General features: G+C 43.3%; 1 protein-coding gene across 2 annotated transcripts in view; it reads left to right on the top strand.

Moving 5' to 3' along the window:
- The window catches only part of CCDC38 (coiled-coil domain containing 38), a 141635-nt gene that overhangs the window by 57967 nt on the left and 63076 nt on the right, over nucleotides 1-20592 (top strand). For both annotated transcript variants that reach the window (XM_077261071.1, XM_077261072.1), the window contains one exon: nucleotides 18527-18701. In XM_077261071.1, the coding sequence (XP_077117186.1) occupies nucleotides 18527-18701 (175 nt within the window). The remainder of the gene's footprint in view (nucleotides 1-18526; nucleotides 18702-20592) is intronic.

Raw genomic sequence — 20592 nt, 5'->3', positions numbered from 1 at the left:
CCGTGGCACAATGCTGGCTGTGGCCCCCGACAACATTGAGATCTGATTGGAACAGGTCCTGATGACGTCAGAGTCATGCCAGCCAATGAGACAAATCACTGGGAAAGTTTGTTGTAGCACCTTTGTGAAAATAAAAAAAATGGGCTAATAGCATCTTTGTGGTAAAAATGTGTTTTTTAATTTTGACAGCTCAACATTAAAAAATTATGTGAAGCCCTTGATGCTTACCAGACATCTAGATAAATTCCTTGAGGGGGTCTAGTTTCCAAAATGAGGTCACTTGTTTGGGGTTTCCACTGTTTAGGCACTTCAGGGGCTCTAACCTTTACCACACGACATCCTCTATTGATTCCAGCCAATTTTGCTTTCCAAAAGTCAAATGGTGCTCCTTCCCTTCCGAGCCCTGCCGTGCTCCCAGACAGTAGTTTCCTACGACATACTGGGTATTGACATATTCAGGAGAAATTGCACAACAAGCTTTGGGGTCCATTTTTTCTTGCTACTCTTATGAAAATAAAAAAGTGGGGGTTAACCCCTTAACGACCGCCGATACGCCTTTTAACGGCGGCCGCTAAGGGTACTTAAACCACAGCGCCGTTAATTAACGGCGCTGTGGAAAAAGTGAATAGCGCCCCCCAGAGTCGGATTTTCTCTGGGGTCTCAGTTGCCGAGGGTAGCCGAGACCCCAGAGAACATGATTCGGGGGGTTTTTACCGACCCCCGAGTTGCGATCGCCGGTAATTAACCGTTTACCGGCGGTCGCAACAAAAAAAAACAACGCGATTTGCCGTTTAATTTCTCTGTCCTCCGATGTGATCGCACATCGGAGGACAGAGAAATGTGGTCCCCGATGGCCCCCAATAGCCCCCCGATACTTACCTACCTCTCCCGGTGCTCCTCGTGGCTTCCGATGGGCGCCGCCATCTTTTTTCCGGGAAAAAATGGCGGGCGCACGCGCAGTACGCCCGCCGCCCGGCACCCGGAAGATCTTTGGGGTCTCGGCTGCCGGGGGACCGACCCCTGCTTTGCGATCGCCGGTAATTAACAGTTTACCGGCGACCGCAAAAAAAAAAAAAAAAAAAAAAGCGATCAGTTATTTCTCTGTCCTCTGATGTGATCGCACATCAGAGGACAGAGAAATAGGGGGATTCGGGGACCCTAACATACTCACCCGGTGTCCCTGGGTCCTCCTGTGTCTCCTCTTGCCGGCCGGCTTCTTCGTCGGGAAAGAAAATGGCGGGCGCATGCGCAGTACGCCCGCCATCTGCTGCCATCTGCCGGCCGGCAGGAGAAGACGAGTTGGGGCTAAAATTAGGGTTAGGGTTAGGGTTAGAGTTAGGGTTAGAGTTAGAGTTAGGGTTAGGGTTAGGGTTAGGGTTAGAGTTAGGGTTAGAGTTAGAGTTAGGGTTAGGGTTAGGGTTAGAGTTAGGGTTAGAGTTAGGGTTAGAGTTAGGGTTAGGGTTAGGGTTAGAGTTAGGGTTAGGGTTAGGGTTAGGGTTAGAGTTAGGGTTAGAGTTAGGGTTAGAGTTAGAGTTAGGGTTAGGGTTAGGGTTAGAGTTAGGGTTAGAGTTAGGGTTAGAGTTAGGGTTAGAGTTAGGGTTAGGGTTAGGGTTAGAGTTAGGGTTAGGGTTAGGGTTAGAGTTAGGGTTAGAGTTAGGGTTAGAGTTAGGGTTAGAGTTAGGGTTAGGGTTAGGGTTAGAGTTAGGGTTAGGGTTAGAGTTAGGGTTAGGGTTAGAGTTAGGGTTAGGGTTGGGGCTAAATTTAGGGTTAGGGTTAGGGCTAGGGTTAGGGTTAGGCTACTTTCACACTAGCGTTTTTTGGCTTCCGTCGCAATGCGTCGTTGGAGAAAAAACGCATCCTGCAAAAGTGCTTGCAGGATGCGTTTTTTCTCCATTGGCTTGCATTAGCGACGCATTGCGACGGATTGCCACATGTCGCATCCGTCGTGCGACGGATGCGTCGTGCTTTGGCGGACCGTCGACACAAAAAAAAATACATGTAACTTTTTTGTGCGACGTGTCCGCCATTTCCGACCGCGCATGCGTGGCCGGAACTCCGCCCCCGCCTCCCCGCACCTCACAATGGGGCAGCAGATGCGTTGAAAAAACAGCATCCGCTGCACCCGTTGTGCGGCGCTTACAACGCTAGCGTCGGTACGTCGGCCCAACACACTGCGATGGGCCGAGTACGACGCTAGTGTGAAAGTAGCCTTAGGCTTCTTTCACACTTGCGTCGGTACGGGGCGGTCGCAATGCGTCGGCCCGACGTACCGACGCACGTTGTGAAAATTGTGCACAACGTGGGCAGCGGATGCAGTTTTTCAACGCATCCGCTGCCCAGTCTATGTCCTGGGGAGGAGGGGGCAGAGTTACGGCCACGCATGCGCGGAAATGGCGGATACGACGTACAAAAAAAAGGTTACATTGAACTTTTTTTGTGACGACGGGGGCTAAAGTTATGGTTAGGGTTGGGGCTAAAGTTAGGGTTAGAGTTGGGATTAGGGTTTGGATTAGGGTTGGGATTAGTGTTACGTTTGGGATTAGGGTTGGGATTAGGGTTAGGGTTGGGATTAGGGTTAGGGGTGTGTTGGATTTAGGGTTTTGATTAGGATTATGGATCGGGTTGAGATTAGGGTTAGGGGTGTGTTGGAGTTAGGGTTGGAGTTATAATTTGGGGGTTTCCACTGTTTAGGTACATCAGGGGGTCTCCAAACACGACAGCCAATTTTGCGCTAAAAAAGTCAAATGGTACTCCCTCCCTTCTGAGCTCTGCCGTGCGCCCAAACAGTGGTTTACCCCCACATATGGGGCATCAGCGTACTCGGGATAAATTGGACAACAACTTTTGGGGTCCAATTTCTCCTGTTACCCTTGTGAAAATAAAAACTTGGGGGCTAAAAATCTTTTTTGTTGGAAAAAAAAATATTTTTTTATTTTCACTACTCTGCATTATAAACTTCTGTGAAGCACTTGAGCTTTCAAAGTTCTCACCACATATCTAGATAAGTTCCTTAGGGGGTCTAGTTTCCAAAATTTGGTCACTTGTGGGGGTTTCTACTGTTTAGGTACATCAGGGGCTCTGCAAACGCAACATAACACCCACAGACAATTCTATCAAAGTCTGAATTCCAAAATGGCGCTCCTTCTCTTCCGAGCTCTGCCGTGTGCCAAAACAGTGGTTTACCCCACATATGGGGTACCAGAATACTCAGAACAAATTGGAGAACAAATATTGGAATATTGGCATCCAATTTCTCTTGTTACCTTTGTGAAAATAAAAATTTGGAGGCTAAAAAAATCTTTTTTGTGGGAAAAAAAAATATTTTTTATTTTCACTACTCTGCATTATAAACTTCTGTGAAGCACTTGGGCATTCAAAGTTCTCACCACATATCTAGATAAGTTCCTTGGGGGGTCTATTTTCCAAAATGGGGTCACTTGTTGGGGGTTTCTACTGTTTAGGTACATTAGGGGTCTGCAAACGCAACATAACGCCCGCAGACAATTCTATCAAAGTCTGCATTCCAAAATGGCGCTCCTTCCCTTCCGAGCTCTGCCGTGCGCCCAAACAGTGGTTTACCCCCACATATGGGGTACCAGCATACTCAGGACAAATTGGACAACAACTTTTGGGGTCCAATTTCTCTTGTTACCCTTGTGAAAATAAAAATTTGGGGGCTAAAAAAATCTTTTTTGTGGGAAAAAAAATATTTTTTATTTTCACTACTCTGCATTATAAACTTCTGTGAAGCACTTGGGCATTCAAAGTTCTCACCACATATCTAGATAAGTTCCTTGGGGGGTCTATTTTCCAAAATGGGGTCACTTGTTGGGGGTTTCTACTGTTTAGGTACATTAGGGGTCTGCAAACGCAACATAACGCCCGCAGACAATTCTATCAAAGTCTGCATTCCAAAATGGCGCTCCTTCCCTTCCGAGCTCTGCCGTGCGCCCAAACAGTGGTTTACCCCCACATATGGGGTACCAGCATACTCAGGACAAATTGGACAACAACTTTTGGGGTCCAATTTCTCTTGTTACCCTTGTGAAAATAAAAACATGGGGGCTAAAAAATCTTTATTGTTAAAAAATATATATTTTTTATTTTCACGACTCTGCATTATAAACTTCTGTGATGCACTTGGGCATTCAAAGTTCTCACTACACATCTAGATAAGTTCCATGGGGGGTCTAGTTTCCAAAATGGGGTCACTTTTGGGGGGTTTCTACTGTTTAGGCACATCAGGGGCTCTCCAAACGCGACATGGCGTCTGATCTCAATTCCAGTCATTTTTGCATTGAAAAGTCAAATGGCGCTCCTTTGCTTCCGAGCTTAGCCATGTGCCCAAACAGTGGTTTACCCCCACATATGGGGTGTCGGCGTACTCAAGACAAATTGTACAACAACTTCTGGGGTCCATTTTCTCCTGTTACCCTTGGTAAAATAAAAATTTGGAGGCAAAAAGATCATTTTTGTAGAAAAAATTCGATTTTTTTATTTTCATGGCTCTACGTTATAAACTTCTGTGAAGCACCTGGGGGTTTAAAGTGCTCACCACACATCTAGATAAGTTCCTTAAGGGGTCTAGTTTCCAAAATGGTGTCATATGTGGGGGGTCTCTACTGTTTAGGCACATCAGCGGCTCTCCAAACGTGACATGGCGTCCGATCTCAATTCCAGCCAATTCTACATTGAAAAAGTAAAACGACACTCCTTCTCTTCCAAGCTCTGCGGTGCGCCAAAACAGTGGTTTACCCCCATATATGGGGTATCGACGTACTCAGGAGAAATTGCACAACAACTTTTGTTGTCTAATTTCTCCTGTTACCCTTGTGAAAATAAAAATTTGGGGGCAAAAAGATCATTTTTGTAGAAAAAATGAGATTTTTTATTTTCACGGCTCTACGTTATAAACTTCTGTGAAGCACTTGGGGGTTCAAAGTGCTCACCACACATCTAGATAAGTTCCTTAAGGGGTCTAGTTTCCAAATTGGTATCACTTGTGGGGGGTTTCCACTGTTTAGGCACATCAGGGACTCTCCAAACGCGACATGGCATCCGATCTCAATTCCAGCCAATTCTGCATTGAAAAAGTCAAACGGTGCTCCTTCACTTCCAAGCTCTGCGGTGCGCCCAAACAGTGGTTTACCTCCACATATGGGGTATCGACGTACTCAGGAGAAATTGCACAACAACTTTTGTGGTCTAATTTCTCCTGTTACCCTTGTGAAAATAAGAATTTGTGGGCGAAAAAATCATTTTTGTGAAAACAAATGCGATTTTTTATTTTCACGGCTCTACGTTATAAACTTCTGTGAAGCACTTGGGGGTTCAAAGTGCGCCTCACCACACATCTAGATAAGTTCCTTGGGGGGTCTAGTTTCCAAAATGGTGTCACTTGTGGGGGGTTTCCACTGTTTAGGCACATTAGGGGCTCTCCAAACGCGACATGGCGTCCGATCTCAATTCCAGCCAATTCTGCATTGAAACAGTCAAACGGTGCTCCTTCACTTCCAAGCTCTGCGGTGCACCCAAACAGTGGTTTACCTCCACATATGGGGTATCGGCGTACTCAGGAAAAATTGCACAACAAAATTTGTGGTTAAATTTCTGTTTTTACACTTGTGAAAGTTAAAAAAAATGGTTCTGAAGTAAAATGTTTGCAAAAAAAAGTTAAATGTTCATTTTTTTCTTCCACATTGTTTTAGTTCCTGTGAAGTACGTAAAGGGTTAATAAACTTCTTGAATGTGGTTTTGAGCAGCTTGAGGGGTGCAGTTTTTAGAATGGTGTCACACTTGGTTATTTTCTATCATATAGACCCCTCAAAATCACTTCAAAGGTGATGTGGTCCCTAAAAAAAACATGGTGTTGTAAAAATGAGAAATTGCTGGTCAACTTTTAACCCTTATAACTCCCTAACAAAAAAAAAAATTGTTTCCAAAATTGTGCTGATGTAAAGTAGACATGTGAGAAATGTTATTTATTAACTATTTTTTGTGACATATCTCTCTGATTTAAGGGCATAAAAATACAAAGTTTGAAAATTGCTAAATTTTAAAAATTTTCACCATATTTCCATTTTTTTCATAAATAATTGCAAGTAATATCGAAGAAATGTTACCACTAACTTGAAGTACAACATGTCACGAAAAAACAATCTCAGAATCAGCGGGATCCGATAAAGCGTTCCAGAGTTATAACCTCTTAAAGTGACACTGGTCAGAATTGTAAAAATTGGCTCGGTCATTAAGTACCAAATTGGCTCTGTCACTAAGGGGTTAAAATAGAATTTTTGTGGTAAAAATGTTTGTTTTTTTTATTTCGACGGCTCAACGTTATAAAATTCTGTGAAGCTCCTGAGGGTTTAAGGTGCTCATCAGACATCTTAGATAAATTCCTTGAGGGTTCTAGCTTCCAAAATGGGGTCACTTGTTGGGGGTTTCCACTGGTTAGGCGCATCAGGGGCTCTCCAAACATGACATGGCGACTGCTATCGATTCCAGCCAATTTTGCATTCCAAAAGTCAAATGATTCTCCTTCCCTTCCTAGTCCCGTCGTGCGCACAAAGAGTAGCTTTCTACCACATATGGGGTATCGGCATATTCAGGAGAAATCACACAACAAATTTTATTTGTGCACTTTCTCCTATTTCCCTTGTGAAAATGAAAATATTGCTGCTAAATTAACATTTTTGTGGGAAAATGTAAGACTTTCATTTTTTGCTTCCACATTGTATTAATTCCTGTGAAGCACCTGAAAGGTAAATAAACTTCTTGAATGTGGTTTTGAGCACATTTAGGCCGGCGTCACACTGGCGAGTTTTACGGACGTAAGAGCGCAGAAACTACGTCCGTAAAACTCGCATAACATACGGCACAATTATTCTCAATAGGGCTGCTCCTATTAGCCGTATATTACGGTTCAGTATTATACGGCTTTCTACGGCCGTACAAAATCGCAGCATGCTGCGTTTGTCAGCGTACTGCGCAAAAAAATCGCCAATGAAAGTCTATGGGGGCGAGAAAAATACGGATTCCACACAGACCAGCAGTGTGACTTGCGAGAAATACGCAGCGCTGTTAGTGAAAAGTCGGTAATTCAATTGCCGGCTTTTCATTTCTCCTGCACAAACCCGACAGGATATGAGACATGGTTTACATACAGTAAACCATCTCATATCCCCCTTTTTTTTGCATATTCCACACTACTAATGTTAGTAGTGTGTATGTGCAAAATTTCAGCGCTGTAGCTGCTAAAATAAAGGGTTAAATGGCGGAAAAAATTGGCGTGGGCTCCCGCGCAATTTTCTCCGCCAGAGCGGTAAAGCCAGTGACTGAGGGCAGATATTAATAGCCAGGAGAGGGTCCATGGTTATTGGCCCCCCCGTGGCTAAAAACATCTGCCCCCAGCCACCCCAGAAAAGGCACATCTGGAAGATGCGCCTATTCTGGCACTTGGCCACTCTCTTCCCACTCCCTGTAGCGGTGGGCTATGGGGTAATGAAGGGTTAATGCCACCTTGCTATTGGAAGGTGACATTAAGCCAGATTAATGATGGAGAGGCGTCAATTATGTCACCTATCCATTATTAATCCAATTGTAGGAAAGGGTTAAAAAACACACACACACATGATTGAAAAGTATTTTAATGAAATAAACACAGCGGTTGTTGTAATAATTTATTGTTCTCTCAAATCCATTTGCAGTCCCTCGCTTGGCAACATAATAAACGCACAAGATACATACCTTCTGGTGTACTGTCAGGTCCAACGATGTAATCCATCTGAAGGGGTTAACTAATATTACAGGCAGGAGCCCTGCTATAATGCAGCTGTGCTCCGTGCCTGTAATTCCCCTGCGAATGAATGAAATGTAGGTCATTGACCTACATTTCCTTCAGTCGCGGTGAGGCGCCCTCTGGTGGATGTCCTCATATGACCTGGAGCGTGGGAAAAAGTTCCCAGGCTGCAGTTCATGAGAACATCCACCAGAGGGCGCCTCACCGCGAATGAATGAAATGTAGGTCAATGACCTACATTTCATTCATTCGCAGGGGAATTACAAGCACGGAGCACAGCTGCATTATAGCAGGGCTCCTGCTTGTAATATTAGTTAACCCCTTCAGATGGATTACATCGTTGGACCTGACAGTACACCAGAAGGTATGTATCTTGTGCGTTTATTATGTTGCCAAGCGAGGGACTGCAAATGGATTTGAGAGAACAATAAATTATTACAACAACCGCTGTGTTTATTTCATTAAAATACTTTTCAATCATGTGTGTGTGTGTTTTTTAACCCTTTCCTACAATTGGATTAATAATGGATAGGTGACATAATTTACGCCTCTCCATCATTAATCTGGCTTAATGTCACCTTCCAATAGCAAGGTGGCATTAACCCTTCATTACCCCATAGCCCACCGCTACAGGGAGTGGGAAGAGAGTGGCCAAGTGCCAGAATAGGCGCATCTTCCAGATGTGCCTTTTCTGGGGTGGCTGGGGGCAGATGTTTTTAGCCACAGGGGGGCCAATAACCATGGACCCTCTCCTGGCTATTAATATCTGCCCTCAGTCACTGGCTTTACCGCTCTGGCGGAGAAAATTGCGCGGGAGCCCACGCCAATTTTTTCCGCCATTTAACCCTTTATTTCAGCAGCTACAGCGCTGAAATTTTGCACATACACACTACTAACATTAGTAGTGTGGAATATGCAAAAAAAGGGGGGATATGAGATGGTTTACTGTATGTAAACCATGTCTCATATCCTGTCGGGTTTGTGCAGGAGAAATGAAAAGCCGGCAATTGAATTACCGGCTGTTCACAGATATCGCGCTGAATGAAATCTAAATACAGAATATATATATATGTGTCTCAATGACATATATATATATATATATACTGTATATATGTTTTAATGAACATTTGAGCACATAAATCCATTAGATGTCGGTTTTGCAAGCCTGCGCGAAAATCTCGCAGTACGGATGCCATACGGATTACATACGGAGGATGCCATGCGCAAAATACGCTGACACACCCTGACTACGGATCACTATTTTGGGAACATTTCACCGTATTTCGGCCGTATTACGGCCGTAAAATACGGACCGTATTGTCCTACGCCGAGTGTGACGCCGGCCTTAGAGGTGCAGTTTTTAGAATGGTGTCACTTTTGGGAATTTTCTGTCATATAGGCCCCTCAAAGTAACTTCAAATGTGATGTGGTCTGTCAAAAAGGTTATTTAGTAAATTTTGTTGATGTTTCAAACATTCAAAAATTGTGCTGATGTAAAGTAGACATGTGGGAAATGTTATTTATTAACTATTTTGTATGCCATAACTCTCTGGTTTAAGGGCATACAAATTAAAAGTTTTTAAAATTGCAAAATTTTCAAAACTTTTGCCAAATTTCTGATATTTTCAGAAATAAACACAAGTCATATTGAACAAATTTTACCACTATCATGAAGTACAATATTTCACTAAAAAACAACCTCACAATCAGTGCGATATGTTGAAGCGTTCCAGAATTATTACCTCATAAACTGACAGTGGTCAGAATTGAATAAATTGGCCTGGTCACGAAGGCGAAAACCGGCCCAGGCGCAAAAGGGTTAAACAATGTTTTACCTCAAAGAAAGAATCATTTGTGATCCCTGCTGCCCTGTCTGTATACTCTCTTTTGCTTCCTGCCCTGCCCAGGAGCTGTGGTATGATCAGACGATGTCCCTGCACGGTTAGGGTACCGTCTCACAGTGGCACTTTTGTCGCTACGAAGGTACGATCCGTGACGTTCCAGCGATATCCATACGATATCGCTGTGTCTGACACGCAGCAGCGATCAGGGACCCCGCTGAGAATCGTACGTCGTAGCAGATCGTTTGGAACTTTATTTCGTCGCTGGATCTCCCGCTGTCATCGCTGGATCGGTGTGTGTGACACCGATCCAGCGATGCGTTCGCTTGTAACCAGGGTAAACATCGGGTTACTAAGCGCAGGGCCGCGCTTAGTAACCCGATGTTTTCCCTGGTTACCATCGTGAATGTAAAAAAAAAAAAACGTACATACTCACATTCCGGTGTCCGTCAGGTCCCTAGCCGTCTGCTTCCCGCACTGACTAACTGCCGGCCGGAAAGTAAAAGCAGAGCACAGCGGTGACATCACCGCTGTGCTCTGCTTTCACTTTACGGCCGGCACTCAGTCAGTGCGGGAAGCAGACGGCTAGGGACCTGACGGACACCGGAATGTGAGTATGTACGGTTTTTTTTTTTTTACATTTACGATGGTAACCAGGGTAAACATCGGGTTACTAAGCGCGGCCCTGCGCTTAGTAACCCGATGTTTACCCTGGTTACCCGGGGACTTCGGCATCATTGGTCGCTGGAGAGCTGTCTTTGTGACAGCTCCCCAGCGACCACACAACGACTTACCAACGATCACGGCCAGGTCGTATCGCTGGTCGTGATCGTTGGTAAATCGTTTTGTGTAACGGTACCCTTAGACACAGCCATTACACAGTACATAGCAAGGGCACATTTATAAGATTATCTCAGCACAGGAACATGTTATTTAAACACATCCAATTGTGGAAGTTATTATTATTCCAATATCTATTGATTAAAATTAACTTTTCTTTGTGGGAAAACTCCATTAACCCCTCTCTGACCTTAGACGTACTATCCCGTCGAGGTGACTTGGGCTTATCTGACCCTCGACGGGATAGTACGTCATAGCGATCGGCCGCGCTCACGGGGGGAGCGCGGCTGATCGCGGCCGGGTGTCAGCTGACTATCGCAGCTGACATCCAGCACTATGTGCCAGGAGTGGTCACGGACAAACATGATCGCAGTGTTCCGGCGGTATAGCAGGGAGGGGGCTCCCTGCGTGCTTCCCTGAGACCCCCGGAGCAATGCGATGTGATCGCGTTGCTCCGAGGGTCTCTTAACTCCTCCTCGCTGCAGCAGGCCCAGATCCAAGATGGCCGCGGCATCCGGGTCCTGCAGGGAGGTGGCTTCACTGCGCCTGCTCAGAGCAGGCGCCAGGAAGCCTCCAGGAGCTGTGCACGTCAGATCGCCGATCTGACACAGTGCACAGCAAAGTGTCAGATCGGCGATCTTACACTATAACATGATGCCCCCCGGGGCAATGTTATAGAGTAAAAAAAAAAATATTCACATGTGTAAAAAAAATTGTAAAAAAATTCCCCCAAAAAATGCAAAAAACAAAAAAATATATTGTTCCTATAAATACATTTCTTTATCTAAATAAAAAAATACAATAAAAGTACACATATTTAGTATCGCTGCATCTGTAGCGACCCAATCTATAAAACTGTACCACTAGTTAACCCCTTCAGTGAACACCGTAAAGAAAAAAAACGAGACAAAAAACAACGCTTTATTATCATACCGCCAAACAAAAAGTGGAATAACACGCGATCAAAAAGACAGATATAAATAACCATGATACCCCTGAAAACGTCATCTTGTCCCGCAAAAAACGAGCTGCCATACAGCATCATCAAAGAAAAAATAAAAAAGTTATAGTCCTCAGAATAAAGCGATGCAAAAATAATTATTTTTTCTATAAAATAGTTTTTATCGTATAAAAGCGACAAAACATAAAAAAAGATATAAATGAGGTATCACTGTAATCGTACTGACCCGAAGAATAAAACTACTTTATCCATTTTACCAAATGCGGAACGGTATAAAAGCTTCCCCCCAAAAGAAATTCATGAATAGCTGGTTTTTGGTCATTCTGCCTCACAAAAATCGGAATAAAAGGCGATCAAAAAATGTCATGTGCCCGAAAATGTTACCAATAAAAACGTCAACTCGTCCTGCAAAAAACAAGACCTCACATGACTCTGTGGACCAAAATATGGAAAAATTATAGCTCTCAAAATGTGGTAAGCCAAAAAATATTTTTTGCAATAAAAAGCATCTTTCAGTGTGTGACAGCTGCCAATCATAAAAATACGCTAAAAAAACCTGCTATAAAAGTAAATCAAACCCCCCTTCATCACCCCCTTAGTTAGCGAAAAATAACAAAATTTAAAAAATGTATTTATTTCCATTTTCCCTTTAGGGTTAGGGTTAGGGCTAGGGTTAGGGCTAAGGTTAGGGCTAGGGTTAGGGCTAGGGTTAGGGTTAGGGCTAGGGTTAGGGCTAGGGTTAGGGCTAGAGTTAGGGCTAGGGTTAGGGTTAGGGCTAGGGTTAGGGCAAGGGTCAGGGTTAGGGTTGGGGCTAAAGTTAGGGTTAGGGTTGGGGCTAAAGTTAGGGTTAGGGTTTGGATTACATTTACGGTTGGAAATAGGGTTGGGATTAGGGTTAGGGGTGTGTCAGGGTTAGGGGTGTGGTTAGGGTTACCATTGGGATTAGGGTTAGGGATGTGTTTGGATTAGGATTTCAGTTATAATTGGGGGGTTTCCACTGTTTAGGCACATCAGGGGCTCTCCAAACGCGACATGGCGTCCGATCTCAATTCCAGCCAATTCTGCGTTGAAAAAGTAAAACAGTGCTCCTTCCCTTCCGAGCTCTCCCGTGCACACAAACAGGGGTTTGCCCCAACATATGGGGTATCAGCGTACTCCGGACACATTGGACAACAACTTTTGAGGTCCAATTTCTCCTGTTACCCTTGGGAAAATACAAAACTGGGGGCTAAAAAATAATTTTTGTGGTAAAAAAGAGATTTTTTATTTTCACAGCTCTGCGTTATAAACTGTAGTGAAACACTTGGGGGTTCAAAGTTCTCAAAACACATCTAGGTAAGTTCCTTGGGGGGTCTAGTTTCCAATATGGGGTCACTTGTGGGGGGTTTCTACTGTTTAGGTACATTAGGGGCTCTGCAAACGCAATGTGATGCCTGCAGACCAATCCATCTAAGTCTGCATTCCAAATGACGCTCCTTCCCTTCCGAGCTCTGCCATGCGCTCAAACGGTGGTTCCCCCCCACATATGGGGTATCAGCATACTCAGGACAAATTGGACAACAACTTTTATGGTCTAATTTCAACTGTTACCCTTGGGGAAATACAAAACTGGGGGCTAAAAAATAATTTTTGTGGAAAAAAAATGAATTTTTATTTTCACGGCTCTGCGTTATGAACTGTAGTGAAAAACTTGGGGATTCAAAGCTCTCACAACACATCTAGATGAGTTCCTTAGGGGGTCTACTTTCCAAAATGGTGTCACTTGTGGGGGGTTTCAATGTTTAGGCACATCAGTGGCTCTCCAAACCCAACATGGCGTCCCATCTCAATTCCTGCCAATTTTAAATTGAAAAGTCAAACGGCGCTCCTTCCCTTCCGAGCTCTCCCATGCGCCCAAACAGTGGTTGACCCCTACAAATGGGGTATCAGCGTACTCAGGACAAATTGTACAACAACTTTTGTGGTCCAATTTCTTCTCTTACCCTTGGGAAAATAAAAAATTGGGGGTGAAAAGATCATTTTTGCGAAAAAATATGATTTTTTATTTTTACGGCTCTGCATTATAAACTTCTGTGAATCACTTAATGGGTCAAAGTGCTCACCACACATCTAGATAAGTTCCTTAGGGGGTCTACTTTCCAAAATGGTGTCACTTGTGGGGGGTTTCAATGTTTAGGCACATCAGGGGCTCTCCAAACGCAACATGGCGTCCCATCTCAATTCCAGTCAATTTTGCATTGAAAAGTCAAATGACGCTCCTTCGCTTCTGAGCTCTGCCATGCACACAAACAGTGGTTTACCCCCACAAAGGAGGACTGGGGAGGTGATCGGTGGCTGTGGGGGAGGCAGATTTGGTTTTACAGCCATGGCTGATGATATTGCAGCATCGACCATGACTGGATTGTAATATTTCACCATTTTCATAGGTGAAATATTACAAATCGCTCTGATTGGCTGTTTCACTTTCAACAGCCAATCAGAGCGATCGTAGCCATGGGGGGTGAAGCCACCCCCCCTGGGCTGAAGCACCAATCTCCCTGTCCCTGCAGATCGGGTGAAATTGGAGTTAACCCTTTCACTCGATCTGCAGGGACGTGATCAAAATAAAAAAAATATTAAATGAACCCCCACTTTATCACCCCCATAGGTAGGGACAATAATAAAAATAAGGAAAATATATATATATATTTTCTTCCCCCACTATGGTTAGGGCTAGGGTTAGGGTTAGGGCTAGGGTTAGGGATAGGGCTAGGGTTAGGGCTAGGGTTAGGGTTAGGGCTTGGGTTAGGGTTAGAATTAGGGTTAGAACTGGAGTTAGGGTTAGATTAGGCTATGTGCACACATGGTGCGGATTTGGCTGCGGATCCGCAGCGGATTGGCCGCTGCGGATTCGTAGCAGTTTTCCATCAGGTTTACAGTACCATGTAAACCTATTGAAAACCAAATCCGCTGTGCCCATGGTGCGGAAAATACAGCGCGAAAAAGCTTTGTTGTATTTTCCGCAGCATGTCAATTCTTTGTGCTGATTCCGTTTTACACCTGCTCCTCAATAGGAATCCGCAGGTGAAATCCGCACAAAAAACACTGGAAATCCGCGGTAAATGCGCAGGTAAAACGCAGTGCCTTTTACCTGCAGATTTTTCAAAAATGGTGCGGAAAAATCTCACACGAATCCGCAATGTGGGCACATAGCCTTAGGGTTAGGGTTGGAATTAGGGCTAGGGTTGGAAATAGGGTTAAGATTAGGCTTGTGGTTAGGGTTATGGTTAGGGGTGTGTTGGGGTTAGGGTTGTGGTTAGGGTTGGGATTAGGGTTAGGGTTGGGATTAGGGTTAGGGGTGTGTTGGGTAAGGGTTGTGGTTAGGGGTGTGTTGGGGTTAGGGTTATATCTAGAGTTGGGATTAGGGTTTGGGGTGTGTTGGGGTTAGTGTTGGAGTTAGAATTGAGGGGTTTCCACTGTTTAGGCACATCAGGGGTCTCCAAACGCAACATGGCGCCACCATTGATTCCAGCCAATCTTGCGTTCAAAAAGTCAAATGGTGCTTCCTCCCTTCCGAGCCCCGACGTGCGCCCAAACAGTGGTTAACCCCCACATATGGGGTACCAGCATACTTAGGACAAACTGGGCAACAATTATTGGGGTCCAATTTCTCCTGTTACCCTTGCAAAAATAAAAAATTGCTTGCTAAAACATAATTTTAGAGGAATGAAAAATTATATTTTATTTTCACGGCACTGCGTTATAAACTTCTGTGAAGCACTTGGGGGTTCAAAGTGCTCACCACACATCTAGATAAGTTCCTTGGGGGGGTCTAGTTTCCAGAATGGGGTTACTTGTGGGGGGTTTCTACTCTTTAGGCACATCAGGGGCTCTGCAAATGCAACGTGACACCCGCAGACTATTCTATCAAAATCTGCATTTCAAAACGTCACTGCTGCCCTTCCGAGCCCCGACGTGTGCCGAAACAGTGGTTTACCCCCACATATGGGGCACCAGCGTACTCAGGAAAAACTGGACAACAACTATTGGTGTCCAATTTCTCCTGTTACCCTTGCAAAAATAAAAAATTGCTTGCTAAAACATAATTTTTGAGGAATTAAAAATTATTTTTTATTTTCACGGCTCTGCGTTGTAAACTTCTATGAAGCACTTGGGGGTTCTAAGTGCTCATCACACATCTAGATAAGTTCCTTGGGGGGTCTAGTTTCCAAAATGGGGTCACTTGTGGGGGGTTTCTACTGTTTAGGCACATCAGGGGCTCTGCAAATGGAATGTGACGCCCGCAGACCACTCCATCAAAGTCTGCATTCCAAAACGTCACTACTTCCCTTCCGAGCCCCGGCATGTGCCCAAACAGTGGTTTACCCCCACATATGGGGTATCAGCGTACTCAGGAGAAACTGGGCAACAACTCTTGGGGTCAAATTTCTCCTGTTACCCTTGGGAAAATTAAAAAATTCTGGGCTAAAAAAATATTTTTGAGGAAAGAGAACACATTTATTATTTTCACGGCTCTGCGTTATAAACTTCTGTGAATCACTTGGGGGTTCAAAGTGCTCACCACACATCTAGATAAGTTCCCTTCGGGGTCTAGTTTCCAAAATGGGGTCACTTGTGGGGAGTTTCTACTGTTTAGGCACATCAGGGGCTCTGCAAACGCAACGTGACGCCCGCAGAGCATTCCATCAAAGTCTGCATTTCAAAACGTCACTACTTCCCTTCCGAACCCCGACGTGTGCCCAAACAGTGGTTTACCCCCAGATATGGGATATCAGCATACTCAGGAGAAACTGGACAACAACTTTTGGGGTCCAATTTCTCCTGTTACCCTTGGGAAAATAAAAAATTGTGGGCTAAAAAATCATTTTTGAGAAAAGAAAAATTATTTTTTTATTTTCATGGCTCTGCGTTATAAACTTCTGTGAAGCACTTGGGGGTTCAGAGTGCTCACCACACATCTAGATTAGTTCCTTGGGAGGTCTAGTTTCCAAAATGGGGTCACTTGTGGGGGAGCTCCAATGTTTAGGCACACAGGGGCTCTCCAAACGCGACATGGTGTCTGCTAATGATTGGAGCTAATTTTCCATTCAAAAAGCCAAATGGCGTGCCTTCCCTTCCGAGCCCTGCCGTGTGCCCAAACAGTAGTTTACCCCCACATATGGGGTATCATCGTACTCAGGACAAACTGGAAAACAACATTTGGGGTCCAATTTCTCCTGTTACCCTTGGGAAAATAAAAAATTCCAGGCTAAAAATCATTTTTGAGGAAAGAAAAATTATTTTTTATTTTCACGGCTCTGCGTTATAAACTTCTGTGAAGCACTTGGGGGTTTAAAGCGCTCACTATGCATCTAGATAAGTTCCTTGGGGGGTCTAGTTTCCAAAATTGGGTCACTTGTAGGGGAACTCCAATGTTTAGGCACACAGGGGCTCTCCAAACGCGACATGGTGTCCGCTAACGATTGGAGCTAATTTTTCATTCAAAAAGTCAAATGGCACTCCTTCCCTTCCGAGCCTTACCATGTGCCCAAACAGTGGTTTATCCCCACATGTGAGGTATCGGTGTACTCAGGAGAAATTGACCAACAAATTTTAGGATCCATTTTATCCTGTTGCCCATGTGAAAATGAAAAAATTGAGGCTAAATGAATTTTTTTGTGAAAAAAAAGTACTTTTTCATTTTTACAGATCAATTTGTGAAGCACCTTGGGGTTTAAAGTGCTCACTATGCTTCTAGATAAGTTCCTTGGGGGGTCTAGTTTCCAAAATGGGGTCACTTGTGGGGGAGCTCCAATGTTTAGGCACACGGGGGCTCTCCAAACGCGACATGGTGTCCGCTAAAGATTGGAGCCAATTTTTCATTCAAAAAGTAAAATGGCCCTCCTTCCCTTCCGACCCCTGCCGTGCGCCCAAACAGTGGTTTACCCCCACATATGAGGTATCATTGTACTCAGGACAAATTGTACAACAACGTTTGTAGTCCAGTTTCTCCTTTTACCCTTGGGAAAATAAAAAAATTGTTGCTAAAAGATTATTTTTGTGACTAAAAAGTTAAATGTTCATTTTTTCCTTCCATGTTGCTTCTGCTGCTGTGAAACACCTGAAGGGTTAATTAACTTCTTGAATGTGGTTTTGAGCACGTTTTGAGGGGTGCAGCTTTTAGAATGGTGTCACTTTTGGGTATTTTCAGCCAAATAGAACCCTCAAACTGACTTCAAATGTGAGGTGGTCCCTAAAAAAAATGGTTTTGTAAATTTTGTTGTAAAAATGAGAAATCACTGGTCAAATTTGAACCCTTATAACTTCCTAGCAAAAAAAAAATTTGTTTCCAAAATTGTGCTGATGTAAAGTAGACATGTGGGAAATGTTATTTATTTACTATTTTGTGTCACATAACTCTCTGGTTTAACAGAATAAAAATTCAAAATGTGAAATTTGCGAAATTTTCAAAATTTTCGCCACATTTCCGTTTTTTTCACAAATAAACTCAGAAATTATCGACCTAAATTTATGACTAACATGAAGCCCAATATGTCATGAAAAAACAATCTCAGAACCGCTAGGATCCGTTGAAGCGTTCCTGAGTTATTACCTCATAAAGGGACACTGGTAAGAATTGCAAAAAACGGCCAGGTCATTAAGGTCAAAATAGGCTGGGTCATGAAGGGGTTAACGTGCAAACCACCCTTGGAGGTAAAGGGGTTAAGAATCATTTCAGTTTGTAGGGACACCTCTCCAAACATAAATATCTAGAAGGAATAACAGAGAAACAGTACAACATACAGGTAGAAGAAAAGATTGTACAGAACTTTAATACTATGGGGAATACAATTATTTGCTGCAACCCAGTTTTGGGGGAGATGGCAGTCTTTCTTATAATTTTATTAATTAGCTTTTTGATGTGTATTGTCTCAATAATAGGAGGTATTTCATCATATGAATAAAATCTGGCAATGTTTGTATTTTAGTACAGTAAAGTTTGTTGCTTGGGTCTTGACTATTAGCCTGATAAAGTGGCACACATTTATTAAATATTAACCATATATTAATGTAGCTTAATTTTATGTATTTTGGATTACAATATAGACTCAGAAGAAGATCTTCCCAGACCTGAACGTTCGCCATACATCCGCATCCAGGGCAAAATCGGTTTCGTTTTCTGTATTAGATAGTTTAGATGCTGATGCAAAATCAAATGAAGATAACGACGAACTCCAACTGTTTAAAGAATATCAGCAAAAGTCAACTCCTTCTACACCAGGTTGTAAGATGTTTTGATAATTTGCTACATTTTATATTTAATGTCTGATTAATATATTGCTGAATGTCTCAATTTGTGTTTCTTACACAATCCATAAGTAAATAAAAAATATTATACCTGTGTATTTACATTTTGGTGCATCATAGTGCCATAGTAGTGTCACGGGGATACTGCGACAGAGTGCTGTCAGCCGATCGCAGCATCTGGTGACACATACACTTGCCATAGTTAGAATGGCTTCACCGTCCTATTAGCAGTTCTGGCTTTCTTTGCTCTGATGCTGCAAGAGTTAGACTGCATGCTTAGTTGGACTTCTGGAGTTCTCTGTCTTGGGTTGTATCAGCTGTTCATTTCTCTCTTCAGGTATAAGAACCCTCCTCCTTCTTTTTGACCTTGCCAGTGATAGTTACTACTACCTGGTTTGGAGTTGAAGGAGAGCGTTCATTGTTTGGAGTAGGCTGTTGGAGAGTTCTTCAGGAGATTGCTGCGTGGAATTAGTTTGCATGGCAGATAGATTTGTGGTAGTGTATCTGGATGACATAATGATTTATTCGCCGACCCTTGAGCCACATCAGATACATGTCAGGCAGGTCCTCCAAATACTCAGGGAACATAAACTTTATGTCAAGTCAGACATGTTTACTGTTCAGGACATTCCTTTTCTGGGGTATATATTATCTGACACCAGCTTTTGTATGGATCCTGTGAAAGTCCAGGAGGTGTTGAATTGGGATCGTCCTAAAAATGTAGAAGCTTTACAGCAGTTTATCCCTGTGGACCTCCTTCTCACAATTTTAAGTGAACATTGCGATTCAGTCCTGGCTGGACATCCTGATAGCAAAGCCACCACAGATCTTCTTACTCGTTGTTTTTGGTGGTTTAAAATGTACTAAGATGTATGTAGCTGCCCAGATACTAGTCTGTCCAGGGCTCTTCAACCTTTGGTGATTCCCTGTAGACCATGGACTCATTTGTCTGTAGAATAGATTTAATCTCTGATCTACCCGTGTCAGCAGGTAGCACAGTAATATTGGTGATGGTGGATAGATTCAGCAAGATAGCTCATTTCAATGCTACTTGCATAACCGAATGCCAAGACTTTGGCAGAAATTTTTGTTAAGGAGATCCTGAAATTGCATGGGATTCCAACTGAGAAGGTTCAATTTATATCTAAATTTTGGAATGCATTTTGTGCTCATTTAGGAATTCATCTTTCATTTTCCGCCTTTCGTCCACAATCTAATGGGCAAACTGAGTGAGTGTACCAAAATCTTGAGACATATCTTAGGTGCTTTGTGTCGAGAATCAAGAGGAGTGGGTTTCATATTTACCCCTTGCAGAGTTCGTTGTAACTAATCTTTGTTGAGAATCAACTGGCAAGTCCCCATTATTGTGGCATATTGGTTTCATCCTCAGTTTTGCGATTTCAATAGTAATCATTCTTCCTGGGTACCTGAGGAGGAAAAGTTTTCCTCTTCTATTACATCTGTATGGCGAGGTGTTCATAATAACTTAAGGAGGATGGAATCCAGATACAAGAGTATGGCTGATCGGAAACACTTGCTGGGTCCAGATTTGTGTGTGGGTCAATTGGTGTGGTTATCCTCAATGGTGTGGTTATCCTTATGTGTCCCTAGTTTGAAGGATCGGGTAGATGCCCACAGTCCCTTGTCACTTCTAGACAAGTAGGCTACAGGTACTGCATGCATAAGGCCTAACTCCACTCCAAAATATAGCTGAATAAATGTATTTTTAAAACATTTTTTTGACCATTTTTTTCGTTACAATGATGTTTATTAAAAGAAAAAAAAGCAACATTAGCATTCTTGCAATTTTAACACTTGGGCTTTTTTAGATTTATACTTCCTAAAAATAGGAAGAGCTTTCATCA

This window comes from Ranitomeya variabilis, chromosome 5 (genome assembly GCF_051348905.1).
Source record: "Ranitomeya variabilis isolate aRanVar5 chromosome 5, aRanVar5.hap1, whole genome shotgun sequence".
NCBI classification, from domain to species: domain Eukaryota; kingdom Metazoa; phylum Chordata; class Amphibia; order Anura; family Dendrobatidae; genus Ranitomeya; species Ranitomeya variabilis.
This window is presented reverse-complemented; position numbering and strand designations above follow the sequence as displayed.